The following is a 16,700-nucleotide window of genomic DNA, read 5'->3' as shown; positions in this document are numbered from 1 at the left end:
GGACCGCTATCGGTCCACAATACATAGGGTTGCCGTGCACTACTGCTGACCGCTGCCCTATACTGCAGCAGTCCTTCATTGGTATAGGGACTGACGTACAGTCTGCTAATCACTAACACACAACCTGCTTGGTCCACAAAAGTTCTTATAAAGGACTGGTAACTTGGTATAGGGTGCTACGGTACATAGGCCTGAGTGCGTTACAGTCTGCTGTTCTGTAAGGACCGCTATCGGTCCACAATACATAGGGTTGCCGTGCACTACTGCTGACCGCTGCCCTATACTGCAGCAGTCCTTCATTGGTATAGGGACTGACGTACAGTCTGCTAATCACTAACACACAACCTGCTTGGTCCACAAAAGTTCTTATAAGGACTGGTAACTTGGTATAGGGTGCTACGGTACATAGGCCTGAGTGCAGTACAGTCTGCTGTTCTGTAAGGACCGCTATCGGTCCACAATACATAGGGTTGCCGTGCACTACTGCTGACCGCTGCCCTATACTGCAGCAGTCCTTCATTGGTATAGGGACTGACGTACAGTCTGCTAATCACTAACACACAACCTGCTTGGTCCACAAAAGTTCTTATAAGGACTGGTAACTTGGTATAGGGTGCTACGGTACATAGGCCTGAGTGCGTTACAGTCTGCTGTTCTGTAAGGACCGCTATCGGTCCACAATACATAGGGTTGCCGTGCACTACTGCTGACCGCTGCCCTATACTGCAGCAGTCCTTCATTGGTATAGGGACTGACGTACAGTCTGCTAATCACTAACACACAACCTGCTTGGTCCACAAAAGTTCTTATAAGGACTGGTAACTTGGTATAGGGTGCTACGGTACATAGGCCTGAGTGCAGTACAGTCTGCTGTTCTGTAAGGACCGCTATCGGTCCACAATACATAGGGTTGCCGTGCACTACTGCTGACCGCTGCCCTATACTGCAGCAGTCCTTCAGCGGTATAGGGACTGACGCACAGTCTGCTAAACACTAATACACAACCTGCTTGGTCCACAAAAGTTCTTATAAGGACTGGTAACTTGGTATAGGGTGCTACGGTACATAGGCCTGAGTGCAGTACAGTCTGCTGTTCTGTAAGGACCGCTATCGGTCCACAATACATAGGGTTGCCGTGCACTACTGCTGACCGCTGCCCTATACTGCAGCAGTCCTTCATTGGTATAGGGACTGACGTACAGTCTGCTAATCACTAACACACAACCTGCTTGGTCCACAAAAGTTCTTATAAGGACTGGTAACTTGGTATAGGGTGCTACGGTACATAGGCCTGAGTGCAGTACAGTCTGCTGTTCTGTAAGGACCGCTATCGGTCCACAATACATAGGGTTGCCGTGCACTACTGCTGACCGCTGCCCTATACTGCAGCAGTCCTTCATTGGTATAGGGACTGACGTACAGTCTGCTAATCACTAACACACAACCTGCTTGGTCCACAAAAGTTCTTATAAGGACTGGTAACTTGGTATAGGGTGCTACGGTACATAGGCCTGAGTGCGTTACAGTCTGCTGTTCTGTAAGGACCGCTATCGGTCCACAATACATAGGGTTGCCGTGCACTACTGCTGACCGCTGCCCTATACTGCAGCAGTCCTTCAGCGGTATAGGGACTGACGCACAGTCTGCTAAACACTAACACACAACCTGCTTGGTCCACAAAAGTTCTTATAAGGACTGGTAACTTGGTATAGGGTGCTACGGTACATAGGCCTGAGTGCAGTACAGTCTGCTGTTCTGTAAGGACCGCTATCGGTCCACAATACATAGGGTTGCCGTGCACTACTGCTGACCGCTGCCCTATACTGCAGCAGTCCTTCATTGGTATAGGGACTGACGTACAGTCTGCTAATCACTAACACACAACCTGCTTGGTCCACAAAAGTTCTTATAAGGACTGGTAACTTGGTATAGGGTGCTACGGTACATAGGCCTGAGTGCAGTACAGTCTGCTGTTCTGTAAGGACCGCTATCGGTCCACAATACATAGGGTTGCCGTGCACTACTGCTGACCGCTGCCCTATACTGCAGCAGTCCTTCAGCGGTATAGGGACTGACGCACAGTCTGCTAAACACTAATACACAACCTGCTTGGTCCACAAAAGTTCTTATAAGGACTGGTAACTTGGTATAGGGTGCTACGGTACATAGGCCTGAGTGCAGTACAGTCTGCTGTTCTGTAAGGACCGCTATCGGTCCACAATACATAGGGTTGCCGTGCACTACTGCTGACCGCTGCCCTATACTGCAGCAGTCCTTCATTGGTATAGGGACTGACGTACAGTCTGCTAATCACTAACACACAACCTGCTTGGTCCACAAAAGTTCTTATAAGGACTGGTAACTTGGTATAGGGTGCTACGGTACATAGGCCTGAGTGCGTTACAGTCTGCTGTTCTGTAAGGACCGCTATCGGTCCACAATACATAGGGTTGACGTGCACTACTGCTGACCGCTGCCCTATACTGCAGCAGTCCTTCAGCGGTATAGGGACTAAGAGTTTTGTCACAGGGTGATTTAAAAAATGACAGGCAGAGGAAGAGGCAGGCCCTTCCGCAGGGGTGGTAGGGGTAGGGCAGGAGCAACAGCCTTGAGCCAAAGTGGGAAGTTGCAGAAGGTGCGTTCAATTACTTTAAAGGACGCACCAGACTTGGTTGAGTGGCTCACTCAGCCTTATTCTTCTGCACCCTCCTCATCCTCTCGATCTGCACCCTCTTCTTCACTCTCTGCTATGTGCACCCCCAAAGACACTACCACCAACAACACCACCACCACCACATACCTTCCGCTTGAGTGCAAATGGGGGCCTTCATGCTCCAGTGTTTTAATAGGGACCCCCGTATAAAAAGCATGAGGGTCAAGGACCAGTACTGGGTGGCAACGTACTTAGATCCCCGGTACAAACACAAAATGGCGGAAATGTTACCGCCGTCGCAGAGGGCTGTCAGAATGCAGCACTTCCAGGCCTTGCTTCGAGAAATGCTGCATTCTGCTTTTGCGTGCGCTGGCAGAGGAGCAATTCCCACTCCCAGAGAAGGATTTGCGGGTACCAATCCAACAGCGCCTGCAAGAAGAGGCCGGTTTGAAGATGTGTTGGTGACTTCGGATATGAGGTCATTCTTTCAGCCGACCCATCGACAGGTGTCATCCGGATCCAGCATCAGGGAACGCCTAGACCGTCAGGTGTCCGACTACATTGGGTTAACGGCCGATGTGGACGCTCTGAGGAGTGATGAACCCCTAGACTACTGGGTGGGCAGGCTTGACCTCTGGCCAGAGCTTGCCCAATTTGCAATCGAACTGTTGGCTTGCCCCTCATCCAGTGTCCTGTCCGAAAGGACGTTCAGCGCAGCAGGGGGGATTGTGACCGATAAGCGTACTCGCCTAGCTCACGACAGTGTTAACTACCTCACATTTCTAAAAATGAATGAGGCATGGATCTCGGAGGAATTCAACACATGTGATCAGTAGACCATGTATATGTCTATAAACAATTTTTGGAATCAAGCACACAGACCTTCTTAATTCATTTGGCTCACTTCCCTGACCCAAAAAAGCACACCGTACTATATGCCCCTACCCTCCTCTTTGAAGAGGTTGAGCGGTGTCATATTTCTACTGGGGCTGCTTATTATGAGGGGTTCCCACCATCCCTGTGCTGTGCTGACTTCCTCCTGGGTGTTCTTATTATGAGGGGCTCCCACCATCCCTGTGCTGTGCTGACTTCCTCCTGGGGGTTCTTATTATGAGGGGCTCCCACCATCCCTGTGCTGTGCTGACTTCCTCCTGGGGGTTCTTATTATGAGGGGATCACACCATCCCTGTGCTGTGCTGACTTCCTCCTGGGGCTGCTTACGGTGCTGCTGTCAGCGCTGTATGTCACGGAGCTGCTGTCAGCGCTGTATGTCACGGAGCTGCTGTCAGCGCTGTATGTCACGGAGCTGCTGTCAGCGCTGTATGTCACGGAGCTGCTGTCAGCGCTGTATGTCACGGAGCTGCTGTCAGCGCTGTATGTCACGGAGCTGCTGTCAGCGCTGTATGTCACGGAGCTGCTGTCAGCGCTGTATGTCACGGAGCTGCTGTCAGCGCTGTATGTCACGGAGCTGCTGTCAGCGCTGTATGTCACGGAGCTGCTGTCAGCGCTGTATGTCACGGTGCTGCTGTCAGCGCTGTATGTCACGGAGCTGCTGTCAGCGCTGTATGTCACGGAGCTGCTGTCAGTGCTGTATGTCACGGAGCTGCTGTCAGCGCTGTATGTCACGGAGCTGCTGTCAGCGCTGTATGTCACGGAGCTGCTGTCAGCGCTGTATGTCACGGTGCTGCTGTCAGCGCTGTATGTCACGGAGCTGCTGTCAGCGCTGTATGTCACGGAGCTGCTGTCAGTGCTGTATGTCACGGAGCTGCTGTCAGCGCTGTATGTCACGGAGCTGCTGTCAGCGCTGTATGTCACGGTGCTGCTGTCAGCGCTGTATGTCACGGAGCTGCTGTCAGCGCTGTATGTCACGGAGCTGCTGTCAGTGCTGTATGTCACGGAGCTGCTGTCAGCGCTGTATGTCACGGAGCTGCTGTCAGCGCTGTATGTCACGGAGCTGCTGTCAGCGCTGTATGTCACGGTGCTGCTGTCAGCGCTGTATGTCACGGAGCTGCTGTCAGCGCTGTATGTCACGGAGCTGCTGTCAGCGCTGTATGTCACGGAGCTGCTGTCAGCGCTGTATGTCACGGAGCTGCTGTCAGCGCTGTATGTCACGGAGCTGCTGTCAGCGCTGTATGTCACGGTGCTGATGTCAGTGCTCTGTATTACGGTGCTGCTGTCAGTGCTCTGTATCTCCTGCACCCTCTTGTTTGCCTACCCTGGTCCCTGACCTTCCCTCTCCTCCATTGCCTTCATTAGCTCCATAGTCCTGAATTGTCAGAACAATTTCCCAAATAAAAAAAAAATGCTTGTAGTTATCGATCCCAAATTCACCTCATACATGTATTATGCTATTGTCCAGGTGGTGGGACTACGTGCTACCCCCTAATAATTACCCCGTGGCCGCAAATTCGACCTAAAGGTTTGCGAAATTCGCCTCCCATTGAAGTCAATGGAGCCCGCGGCGAACGGTCGTTTTCGCGAACGTTTGTGTCCGTTCGCGTTTCGCGTTCGCGAAACGTCCCGTCGGAAGTTCGTCCATCACTACCTGCCACAGCCCAAAGACAATCTAAACCAGAGAGAGGGCCCCAGGAGGACGTTATCGGCAGTAGCCAACCAGGTAGCAAAACTACAAGAAAGTGAAAGAATGTATAAAATCTAAAGTTTTATTTAACATCATAAAATGGTGATGGCATACACCAAAAACATGGTTAAAAGCAGAACCATATTATGCAAATATGGAACCACACAATTGGAGCAATGCTAATAATCTGGAACACATGGTCGGTCTCGTGGGAGGCCAAGCTGGAGAGGTGTCCACAGAGGTCCCAACATGTTTCAAAATATAGTGTTATTTCTTCTTCAGGGGAAGATCAGAGCGTATTTGAGTTCTCGAAAAGTATATAGTAGTAACATGTCAATAAACAGACTTAGGATAAATGCAATGCAGATAAAACATCCATGTATATATCTGCACTTAAAATACTCAGAGCGTGTACAACAACAGAAACATATCTGGTTTGATAACTTTCGTCTCCAAAGTCTGCCCCACCACATTAGATTCACACTGATAGGATGGTAGGGGGGGATAAAGTAACCCAGATGGAACAATGAGACAAAATCAGCGGATGTGAAAATGACTATTGGCGCCAATTAATGCTCACAAGGATCAGACATGGGGAGCCCTCCTAAGGGCAAATGTTAATGAATATGAGGACCAACACAAAGACAAGGATGGGACCCCATCCTTGAGAGCCATCTGTAACAGATACAACTCAAAGATGGGGAAATATATCAGCAATATAAACAGTAAACAGGGTACAGATTGCAGGATTGTAGAACTTACATGTGTGAATGTCCTCATTCAGAGTGTCGTATGCTGAGTGGTAGACAGATAGGTTGACTATCAGTATGATGGAGTAGCCACTTTATAAATGTTTGGGGGGGCTTTACCTGTTGTGGGAGCCCACGTCCCCTGAGAGTATCCAGGAAAGGAGGGACTGGATCCTGCATTTGGCATGGCCTGGCAGATTCCCCAGAGACTCACCATAGCATGGACATCCAGGGAAATGGCATATACCATCACCATGTTATGATGTTATTTAAATTAAATAATAAACCCCACTACACAGTCTAATATGCCTTTGACCGATTCCTCCTCTAGGAGGTGCAGCAAGAACTTCCCATCCAGGGGTATGGCTGCTACCTCTCCCTCTACTTCTCAGTCAAGAGCATAATAAACCATAAAACAAACTAAAAAAAACCCTAGTGCTCTCTGTTTCCACACATGTATTGAAAACCAAAAAGGATTAAAAACACTCACAGGAAAATTTAGATAACAAGCAGGCTTTGGCTCCTCCCACCAACACACATTCCGCCCTCTGCTTGGGCTTCTTCAGTAGACAGGGATCCCACCTAAAACAAGCCCTTTTATAGCCTAACATCCATTAAACAATATCCATACATCAGAATCCGGAAGTGATGAGGATGGTGCATTCTAGATTCCTGTTGGATAATAGTCAGCCAATCATCTATCGGTCCCCTCCCTCTTCATACCTCCCCAGACTTCCGCCCGAAGTACACATATGGGAGAACCGGAAATGACGTCCTGGCCAACCATACTCGCTTCACGTATTAAGGTAGCAGAGCGAGGAAATGGGATGAGACTCCACCTCTACCCACCATGGAAGTGAAGCGCCCCGGCCCACTGGCGGTCACCCCAGAAATTAGGCAATCTGATCCACTTCTTCAATAAAATTCTGATGCCACTTTATAAATGCTGGGGAGGCTTTACCTGTTGTGGGAGCCCACGTCCCCTGAGAGTGTCCAGGAAAGGAGGGACTGGATCCTACATCTGGCAAGGCCTGGCAGATTCCCCAGAGGCTCACCATAGCATGGGCATCCATGGAAATTATGTATACCATCATCATTTTATGATGTTAAATAAAACTTCAGATTTTTATACATTCTTTCACTTTCTTGTATTTATGCTACCTGCTTGGCTACTGCCTATAAAGTCCCCCGGGGCCATCTATTTGGTTCAGAATAGAAAATAAGAGAATATAATTTCAGAAGGAAAGTGAATAAAAAAAAAAATAATAATAGAATAGAATAAAATATAAATAATATAAACTGTCTCTTTAAATTTGAAAAGATTAAATCCAAAACAAAATTAAAAAACAAATACATGAAATGAATACGGAAAACAAATTTAACTAAACAAAATGATTTAAATAATGAATCAAAACAAAACACATTTTTTCATTCTGCACATGTCTACTAGACATGTGCATTCGTTTTCGTCCGAATTTCAGCTATTTTCGTTTTGACAAACGATAACGAAAGCACAGAATCCGAAAAACGAAAGATCTGACATAAATAAATGCTTTATTTTCGTTGTCATTGTTATAACAGTTCGATATAGAATTGGAGATTCAACGTGACTCTGACAATAACAATCTGTCTATAGAACCTGTGGTTCGAATGTGCCTAACCTTACTTCTAGGGATGAGCCGAACACCCCCCGGTTCGGTTCGCACCAGAACTTTCGAATGGACCCCAAATTCGTACGAACTTTAGAACCCCATTGAAGTCTATGGGACGCGAACGTTCGAAATTAAAAGTGCTAATTTTAATGGCTAATATGCAAGATACTGTCCTAAAAAGGGTTTGGGGACCTGGCTCCTGCCCCAGGGGACATGGGTCAGTGCCTAAAATGTTTTTAAAAATGGCCGTTTTGGAGGGAGCACTGATTTTAATGACGATTAAAGTGAAAAAAAAAAGTGAAATATTCCTTTAAATATGGTGCCTGGGGGGTGTCTGTAGTATGCCTGTGAAGTGCCACGTGTTTCCGGTGTTTAGAACAGTCCCTGCACAAAATGACATTAAACGGAAATAACATCATTGAAAACTGCTTGCGGTTTTAATGTTATATCTGGTTCCTGCAATATGGTTGAAAATCATTGAGAAAAATGGCATGGGTAGCCCTCCCTGCCCATTACCAGCCCCTTTGGGTCTTGTACGCATATTAAGGTGAACCCTGTACCCATATTAAAAAAAGGAAATGCGTGGGGCCCCCAGGCCCTATATACTCAAAACAGCAGTATACAGGCGGTACAAACAAGACAGGGACTGTGTAGGTTTGTTGTGTTAAGTTGAATCTGTTTGTAATTTTCAACTGGTACATTTTTAAAGTGTAGCTCCAGTCAAAAAAACTATTTTTAAGCTTTTTGGAAGACATAGGGAAGGGTTATCACCCCTGTATAATGTGTTTTGTCATCCATCTTTTTTCATCTCACTTGCTGTTGTCTCCTTCCATTTGCAAGTAGGAGATGTTTGTAAGTTGGATGTTTGAAAGTAGGGGCCTGCCCTATATGCTCTGCAGAAATGGCGGAACAAGGTGTTGGTTTTGCCACAACATTGTAAGCCCTCAAAGTGACTCTTGGTGGGGGCTGGAGCGCCCTGCTGTGAACGATTATATCAAGAATTGTAATTACATGCCATTGTTGAACAGTGGTAGAAAAATTGGTGGTTGTGGTGCTGGTGCCACAACACTATAAGTCCTCACAGTTACTCTGGGTGGGCACAGGAAGGGACCCTCCTGTGAAATATTATATGAAGAATTGTAATGTCCCTGTTAAACAAGGGCAGAAAAATTGGGCCTTAGGCACTGGTGCTGGTGCCATCACACTGCAACCTCTCCCATATATCTAGTTCTATTGCAGGAATTAGCCCTGCTGCAAAGCATTGCATCAAAAATTGTAATTAAACGCCCCTGTTGAACAGGGGCAGAAAAATTGGGCTTTAGGCACTGGTGCTGGTGCCACCACACTGCAACCTCTCCCATATACTCTAGTTTTATTGCAGGAATTAGCCCTGCTGCAAAGCATTGCATCAAAAATTGTAATTAAACGCCCCTGTTGAACAGGGGCAGAAAAATTGGGCTTTAGGCACTGGTGCTGGTGCCACCACACTGCAACCTCTCCCATATACTCTAGTTTTATTGCAGGAATTAGCCCTGCTGCAAAGCATTGCATCAAAAATTGTAATTAAACGCCCCTGTTAAACAGGGGCAGAAAAATTGGGCTGATGGCATCACCCAGAACCAGAAATGTTCTTCCAACATATCAGCGGAGGAGGAAGGGGATAGACAATCAACATAACAGGACAGTCACTCAGCATCAGCATAGGCAGTCTTGAAGGGATGTGATATTTCAAAAAAAATTATTCTGTTACATCAGCTTCAGGTGCTTGGTAGCTGTGGGTGATCCAAGACTGATTCATCTTGATGAAGGTCAGTCGATCAACTGATTCGGTGGACAGGCGCACCCTGTGATCGGTAACAAAGCCACCAGCAGCACTGAAGGTGCGTTTCGAAAGAACGCTGGATGCAGGACAGGCCAGTAGCTCAATTGCATACTGTGCAAGCTCTGGCCAGTGATCCATCCTCATGACCCAGTAAGCCAGAGGATTTTCGGTGGGAAAGGTGTCCAAGTCTGACCTTGCCCCTAGGTATTCCTGCACCATGTAAATCAGATGCTGGCGATGGTTGCTGGAACCGATCATACCTTGGGGCTGCAGACTAAAAAAGTGTCTGAAAGCATCAGTCAGACGGCCACCTTCTCCACCACTCCTTCTCACCGATGCCTCAGCAATACGTTGTCCAGGACCAGGAGTTTGTAACCTCCCAGTCTCTGGGAACGTGTTGCACAGACCTTTCTGCAAGGCCTCCCGGAGATGTCTCATCCTCTGCTCCCTCTGCGATGTCAAGATAAGGTCAGCAACCTTACCCTTGTACCATGGATCAAGGAGAGTGGCCAGCCAGTAATGGTCCCTCTCCTTGATCCGAAGAATACGAGGATCCTTCCGCAGGCTTTGCAGGATCAGGGAGGCCATGCAGCGTAGGTTAGCTGAGGCATTTGGTCCGGAGTCCTCTGGGTCACTAAGGACAACATGATCCACAGCTACCTCCTCCCAGCCACGTACAAGTCCACGTGTTTCTTGGGACTGTAAATCATCCCTACAAGACTGCTGCTGCTGATGCTGAGTGCCAGCCTCCACCTCCATGCTGACACAATCATCCTCCTCCTCCTCTTCCTCCTCCTCATCCTCTTCCTGTGTGATGGGTGGCACAGCAGGAACACTGTCTGGATAAAGGGGGCCTTGAGAGGCAAGGAAGTCCTCCTCTTCCTGCCTCTGTTCTGCCTCAAGTGCCCTGTCCATTATTCCACGCAGCGTATGCTCCAAGAGGTGGACAAGAGGTACAGTGTCACTGATGCATGCACTGTCACTGCTCACTATCCTTGTGGCCTCCTCAAATGGTGACAGGACAGTGCATGCATCCCTGATCATGCCCCACTGGCGTGGTGAGAAAAAACCAAGCTCCCCTGACCCTGTCCTGGTGCCGTAGTCGCACAGGTACTCATTGATGGCCCTCTGCTGCGTGTGCAGCTGCTGTAGCATGGCCAACGTTGAGTTCCACCTGGTGGGCATGTCACATATAAGGCGGTTCTTGGGCAGGTTCAACTCCTTTTGGAGCTCAGCCAGCCGAGCACAGGCATTAAATGATCGGCGGAAATGAACACAGACTTTCCTGGCCTGCTTCAGGACATCCTGTAAGCCCGGGTACCTGCCCAAGAACCGCTGCACCACCAGGTTAAGGACGTGAGCTACACAGGGTACATGGGTCAGTTGTCCCTGTCGGAGGGCGGAGAGGAGGTTGGTGCCATTGTCACAAACCACCATTCCTGGCTTAAGCTGGCATGGCGTCAACCACCTCTCAGCCTGCCCCTGCAGAGCTGACAAAACATCCGCCCCAGTGTGGCTCCTGTCCCCCAAACAAACCAGCGCAAGCACGGCATGGCATCATTTTGCCTGCGTACTTGTGTAGCCCCTGGAACGCCTACGGAGCACCGCTGGTTCCGAGGATAGAGCACTGGAAGAGGCCATGGAGGAAGAAGAAGAGGAGGGGGTGGAGGAGAGAGGTGTGTCACAACCAATAGTAGCATTTTGGAGGCGTGGTGGCGGAACAACCTCCAACGCTACTGCACCTTGTCCTGCATCCTTCCCAGCTGCCAGAAGAGTGACCCAATGGGCCGTGAAAGACAGGTAACGTCCCTGTCCATGCCTGCTGGACCATGAGTCAGCGGTAATATGCACCTTACCGCTGACCGCCCTGTCCAGCGAGGCAAGGACATTGCCTTCCACATGCCAGTAGAGAGCCGGAATCGCCTTCCGTGAGAAAAAGTGGCATTTGGGGACCTGCCACTGAGGAACCGCACATTGTACAAACTCACGGAAGGGGGCCGAGTCTACCAACTGAAAAGGCAGCAGTTGAAGTGCTATCAATTTAGCCAAGCTAGCATTCAACCGCTGGGCATGTGGATGGCTGGGAAGGAACTTCTTTCGCCGGTCCAGCAGCTGGGGCAGGGACATTTGCCTGCTATAATCGGACGTGGGTGTACCACTAGCAGAGTGCCCGGAAGCACTTGGCTGTGACACACCTAATTCTAAAACTTCATTCCTCTCAGAGCAGGTTTCAGAGAGGACTGAAGGTCTAGTGGGGTTGGAGATGCCAGCTGATGAGGAGCAAGGAGAGGTCCGCTTTGTTCTTTGGTGTGGGTCTTTGAGGTACGCTTGCCAACGAGCTGCATGGCAGGTCAACATATGTCTGGTCAAGCATGTGGTGCCCAAGCGGCTGATGTTTTGGCCACGCGAGATATGCTTGAGACATATGTTGCAAATAGCAGCGGTGCGATCTGATGCACTCATCTCAAAAAAGACCCACACCAAAGAATTTTTTGGATAACGCGCAGAGGCAGCACCCTGCACAGGCGGAGCTCTGCGGTCTGATTCAGTCCGTGTGCTGCCCCTAAGCTGGCCCCCGGAGGGCATCCTGCCTCGTTGGACATGTGCCTCCTCCTCATCCTCCTCCTCTCTCCTACCAGGCACCCACGTGGAATCAGTGCCCTCATCATCCTCTCCCTCTTCATCGCTGTAGCAAACCTGGCAGTATGCTGCAGCTTGTGGAACATGACTGCCAGATTGCTGTCCTTCTTGAGCATCCCCTCTCTCTGCGCTCACGCTACTGCCTTCCTCTTGCTGAGTGTCATCATCAGAGCCTACAAAACAATGGGAATCCTCCTGGAGCATGTACCCAACATTGTGCTCAAAGAGATCAGGAGACTCCTCAGGAGGACGTGGTAGGTCTAGGGAAGGAGTCACTGATGATGACATTGAGGGAAGGGAAGACGATTCGTTGGCAGCTGCTTTGCTAATACCCTGAGACTGGGTGAGAGAGGATGAGGAGGATGAAGAGGGCTTGGTCATCCACTCTACCAAGTCGTTGGCATGTTGCGGTTCAACATGTCCAGCTGTCGAAATGAAGGACAAGCGTGTCCCATGGCCACGTGCTGATGACGATGCACCGCGTCCACAACCAGCACTGTTGTCTCTAGACACAGAGCCTGCTTGCCCTCTTTTATCGGCTTGCGCCTGTCTGCCTCTCCTTGCTGGCCTTCCAGACATGGTAATGGCCTGAAGGGAGTTGGGTAAAACAGCAGTTGGGTAGTGTATATTGTGCTGGAGTCACACAACACCCACTAACTCCTGCAGATGCCTTTATTATAGAACACCAGAGATAAAGGGGTATATACAGATGTATACTGTGCTGGAGGCACACACAACTTCCAATAACTCCTGCAGATGGCAAGTGGGCTCAAATAGAGAAGAGCTATGTAGGTGGATATAGCGGTGTGTACTGGGTACAGAGCACGCAGACAGCACGCACAAGCTCCTAACACTACTGACTGCAAGCTCTATTATAAAAGATAGATCACTAGCTATATAGGTGAGGTGAATATAGCGGTGTATACTGCGGTCAGGGCAAGCAGACAACAACCACTACAGAAGAGCAAGATCGAAAATCGGCCGATAAACGATCGGTGTGTACTGTGTTGAAGGTACACAGAACATCCACTAACTGCTTCAGACACCAACACACTACACAAGGCCGCCGCGCTGGCGGCCTTATATAGTGTGGGGCGTGTACTACACAGCCTGAGCTTTGATTGGCCACAGGCAGGGCGCTGTGATTGGCCAAGCATGCGGGGTCACAGTGCATGCTTGGCCAATCATGAGCCAGCAATGCACTGCGATGACGCAGTGCATTGTGGGCCGTGAGCGCCACACGAATTTGGCGCGGACGGCCCATAACGTTCGAAATTCGCCGAAGGGGCGAACAGCCGATGTTCGAGTAGAACGTATGTTCGACTCGAACAGGAAGCTCATCCCTACTTACCTCTATTAGTCCAAGATTATATAGAGAAAATATTCGACAGAGAGAAAAGATTCTGCAAGTTACTGTCCTAAAAAGTGTTTGGGGACCTGGGTCCTGCCCCAGGGGACATGGATCAATGCAAAAAAAGTTTTAAAAACGGCTGTTTTTTCGGGAGCAGCGATTTTAATAATGATTAAAGTGAAACAATAAAAGTGTAATATTCCTTTAAATTTCGTAGTGGGGTGTCTATAGTATGCCTGTGAAGGGGCGCATGTTTCTGGTGCTTAGAACTGTCCCTGCACAAAGTGTCATTTATGCAGAAAAAAAAGTCCTTTAAAATCACTTGCAGCTATTATGAATTGTCGGCTCCGTAATACAGAGAACACTCATTGGAAGTCATTGATAAAAATAAATAAATAAATAAATTTAAAAAAAAGCGTGGGGGTCCCCCAAATTCAATTACCAGGCCCTTCAGGTCTGGTATGGATATTAAGGGGAACCCTGCCTCAAATTTAAGAAAAAATTTGACGTGGGGTTCCCCCTAAATATCCATACCAGACCTGAAGGGTCTGGTATGGATATTAAGGGGATCCCCGTGTCAAATTTTTTAAAAAATTGACGTGGGGGTCTCCCTAAAAATCCATACCAGACCCTTTATCCGAGCATGCAACAGAAAAAGAGGGAGGGGCGAGAGATCGCCCCCCCTCCCTCCTGAACCGTACCAGGCCACATGCCCTCAACATTGGGAGGATGCTTTGGGGATCTGTGACCCCTCAAAGCACCTTGTCCCCAGGTTGATGAGGACAAGGGCCTCATCCCCCACAACCCTGGCCGGTGGTTGTGGGGGTCTGCAGGCGGAGGGCTTATCAGAATATGGAAGCCCCCTTTAACAGGGGGAACCCCAGATCCTGTCCCCCCGTTTGAAATGGTAAGGGGGTATAAAAGTACCCCTACCATTTCACAAAGAAAGTGTAAAAAATAGTTGAATAAGACAAACACACTTTTGAAAAATTCCTTTATTAAAAATAAAAAAAATAAAAAAAAGATTCCAGCGGTGGTAATCCACTCTTGCTATCCAGCGACGGACGATCATCTCTCCAGCGATGGCTCATCTGAATGAGCGCAGCGAATCCATCCTTCTTCTGTCTCCACGGAGGAGACACTGCAGGGATTCCGGAGGCCTGACGTTTCTTATATACGCAGGGTGGGGCCACCCGTCACCTGACCCCGCCCCCCTCTAATGCAAGGGGAAATCCGGGGTTCCCCATGACGTATGGGTGACCCCGCACCCCTCTGATGTAACACAGGCAGGTTTCCTCCGTACGAAATTTAAAGAAATATTACACTTTTATTCTTTTATTGTTTCACTTTAATCATTATTAAAATCACTGCTCCCGAAAAAACTGCCATTTTTAAAACTTTTTTTGCATTGATCCATGTCCCCTGGGGCAGGACCCGGGTCCCCAAACACTTTTTAGGACAGTAACTTGCAAATTAGCCTTTAAAATTAGCACTTTAGATTTTGAACGTTGGAGTCCCATAGACTTTAATAGGGTTCTAAAGTTCACACGAAGTATGCTATATACTAGCTCCATCGAATCTTCTTTATACATTCGACAGACACCATAAGCCTTCAAAGACAGATTCGACCGTAATTCATGTGGATTTTCGGACGAATGCAATTTTTGAACGAAAAACAAAATAAATAAAAACGCATTTCGGGAGTAACTAAATAAATGTATTTTTCGGACGAAAACGAAATTCCGAAACAAAATATTTTACTCTGCACATGTCTAATGTCTACCCAGGACCTCAATGGGAATACAGACATCTCATGACTCCGTACAAGCTCCACATCTAAGTCACCACTTTTAAAATATTTTGAGGCTCTTCCTCTTCACCAGAGTATCAGTGGTGTCCAGGCCACCATAGTGAGGAAGAATCACGAAACATCTCATTGGTGGAGTCTTAGATGTGCCTTAGAGTCTTTTCTTGCCATTATCACTGTGTACCTGATACATGCAGAGTAGATGTAGCCCTGCCGGCATGAGGAGTGGTGATAACAAAGCAGAGATATTCCCCTTCATCTGTGATCTGAATGTTGGGTATATAAAGACTGGCGTTGCCTTGTTGGAGGTCTCTGTCATTCATGTGAGATCCGTCCCTCCATGATTGATGGTGGGATTCATGAAATTGATGAACCTTGTATTCAGTTCCATTTTGTAATTTGCAACTCCAGACAACTGATAGAATTTGTAGATTCAGCGGTATAAGGACACCAGACAGCAGACAAGGGATGGTGACATTTTCTCCTCTAAGAGCTTCAGTAGGACCATCTTTCCCAGTAACTGTCAGCCCCCGAACCTGAAAATCACCTAAAAAAATTAGAACAAAAAAGATTGATGACAATTGTACGGGAATTCTTGTGTATCATATCTACTAGTAGTACTGGGTCTTCTGTTCCTGCCTCGACCCCACTAAAAGCCTCAGCCCCTCTGACACTCCAGGTTATACTCACACAAACAGGTAGCAACTTATAAGCTTTGTGACACTTATGCCACGTACACACGATTGCACATTCCAACAACAAAATGCACGTTTTTTTGTTGGCTCAAACTTGTCTTGCATGCACACGGTCACACAAAGTTGGTCAGAAATTCTGAACGTCAAGAACATACAACACGTACGACGAGCCGAGAAAAATGAATTTCAATAGCCAGTGCAGCTCTTCTGCTTGATTCTGAGCAGCGTGGGATTTTGTGTGTTGAAATTGACTACACGTCATCGGAATTTACGAGAACGGATTTTTCTGTTGGAAAATTTGAGATCCAGATCTCAAATTTTGTGTGTGTTGGAAATTCGGATGGGAAAAGTCAGACGGAGCCCACACAAGGTTGGAATTTCCGACAACAAGCTCCAATCGCATATTTGCCGCCGGAAAGTCTGACTGTGTCTACGTGGCATAAGCGATCAAGCCTTAAAAAATAGACACAAAACAGGTTTTAAGTACAACTGACTCTACAATAGACATACAGGCAATTAATATCAAACTTTCCCTGGGCTAGCATAAACAATTTGTACAATTTATGTAAATGGGATTTCTCAATAAAGGAGCAAGATCCAAATTTTTCCTTCGGGGTTAAAAAATTATAAATCAACCAATCAGTACTGATCCCTTGCTATATAACACTCCAACAAAATGGCAGCTGAGCTTCCTGAGGACGCACTGTGCACAAAATGCATAGAATCTGAGCGACTGATGTCATATCTGGT

General features: G+C 48.0%; 1 protein-coding gene across 2 annotated transcripts in view; it reads right to left on the bottom strand.

Moving 5' to 3' along the window:
- Window positions 1-16,700, bottom strand: part of LOC143929689 (uncharacterized) — a 126,395-nt gene that overhangs the window by 98,575 nt on the left and 11,120 nt on the right. Inside the window, exon 2 of one of the 2 annotated variants that reach the window (XM_077453634.1) lies at window positions 15,440-15,802. The exons of the other annotated variant lie outside the window; for it this stretch is intronic. Within the exon in view, the coding sequence (XP_077309760.1) occupies window positions 15,440-15,802 (363 nt within the window). The remainder of the gene's footprint in view (window positions 1-15,439; window positions 15,803-16,700) is intronic. 2 annotated transcript variants of the gene reach the window in all.

The sequence above is a fragment of the Lithobates pipiens genome, unplaced genomic scaffold (assembly GCF_037356315.1).
Source record: "Lithobates pipiens isolate NorthernLeopardFrog02 unplaced genomic scaffold, aLitPip1_a1.2 Scaffold_24, whole genome shotgun sequence".
Classification (NCBI taxonomy): domain Eukaryota; kingdom Metazoa; phylum Chordata; class Amphibia; order Anura; family Ranidae; genus Lithobates; species Lithobates pipiens.
This window is presented reverse-complemented; position numbering and strand designations above follow the sequence as displayed.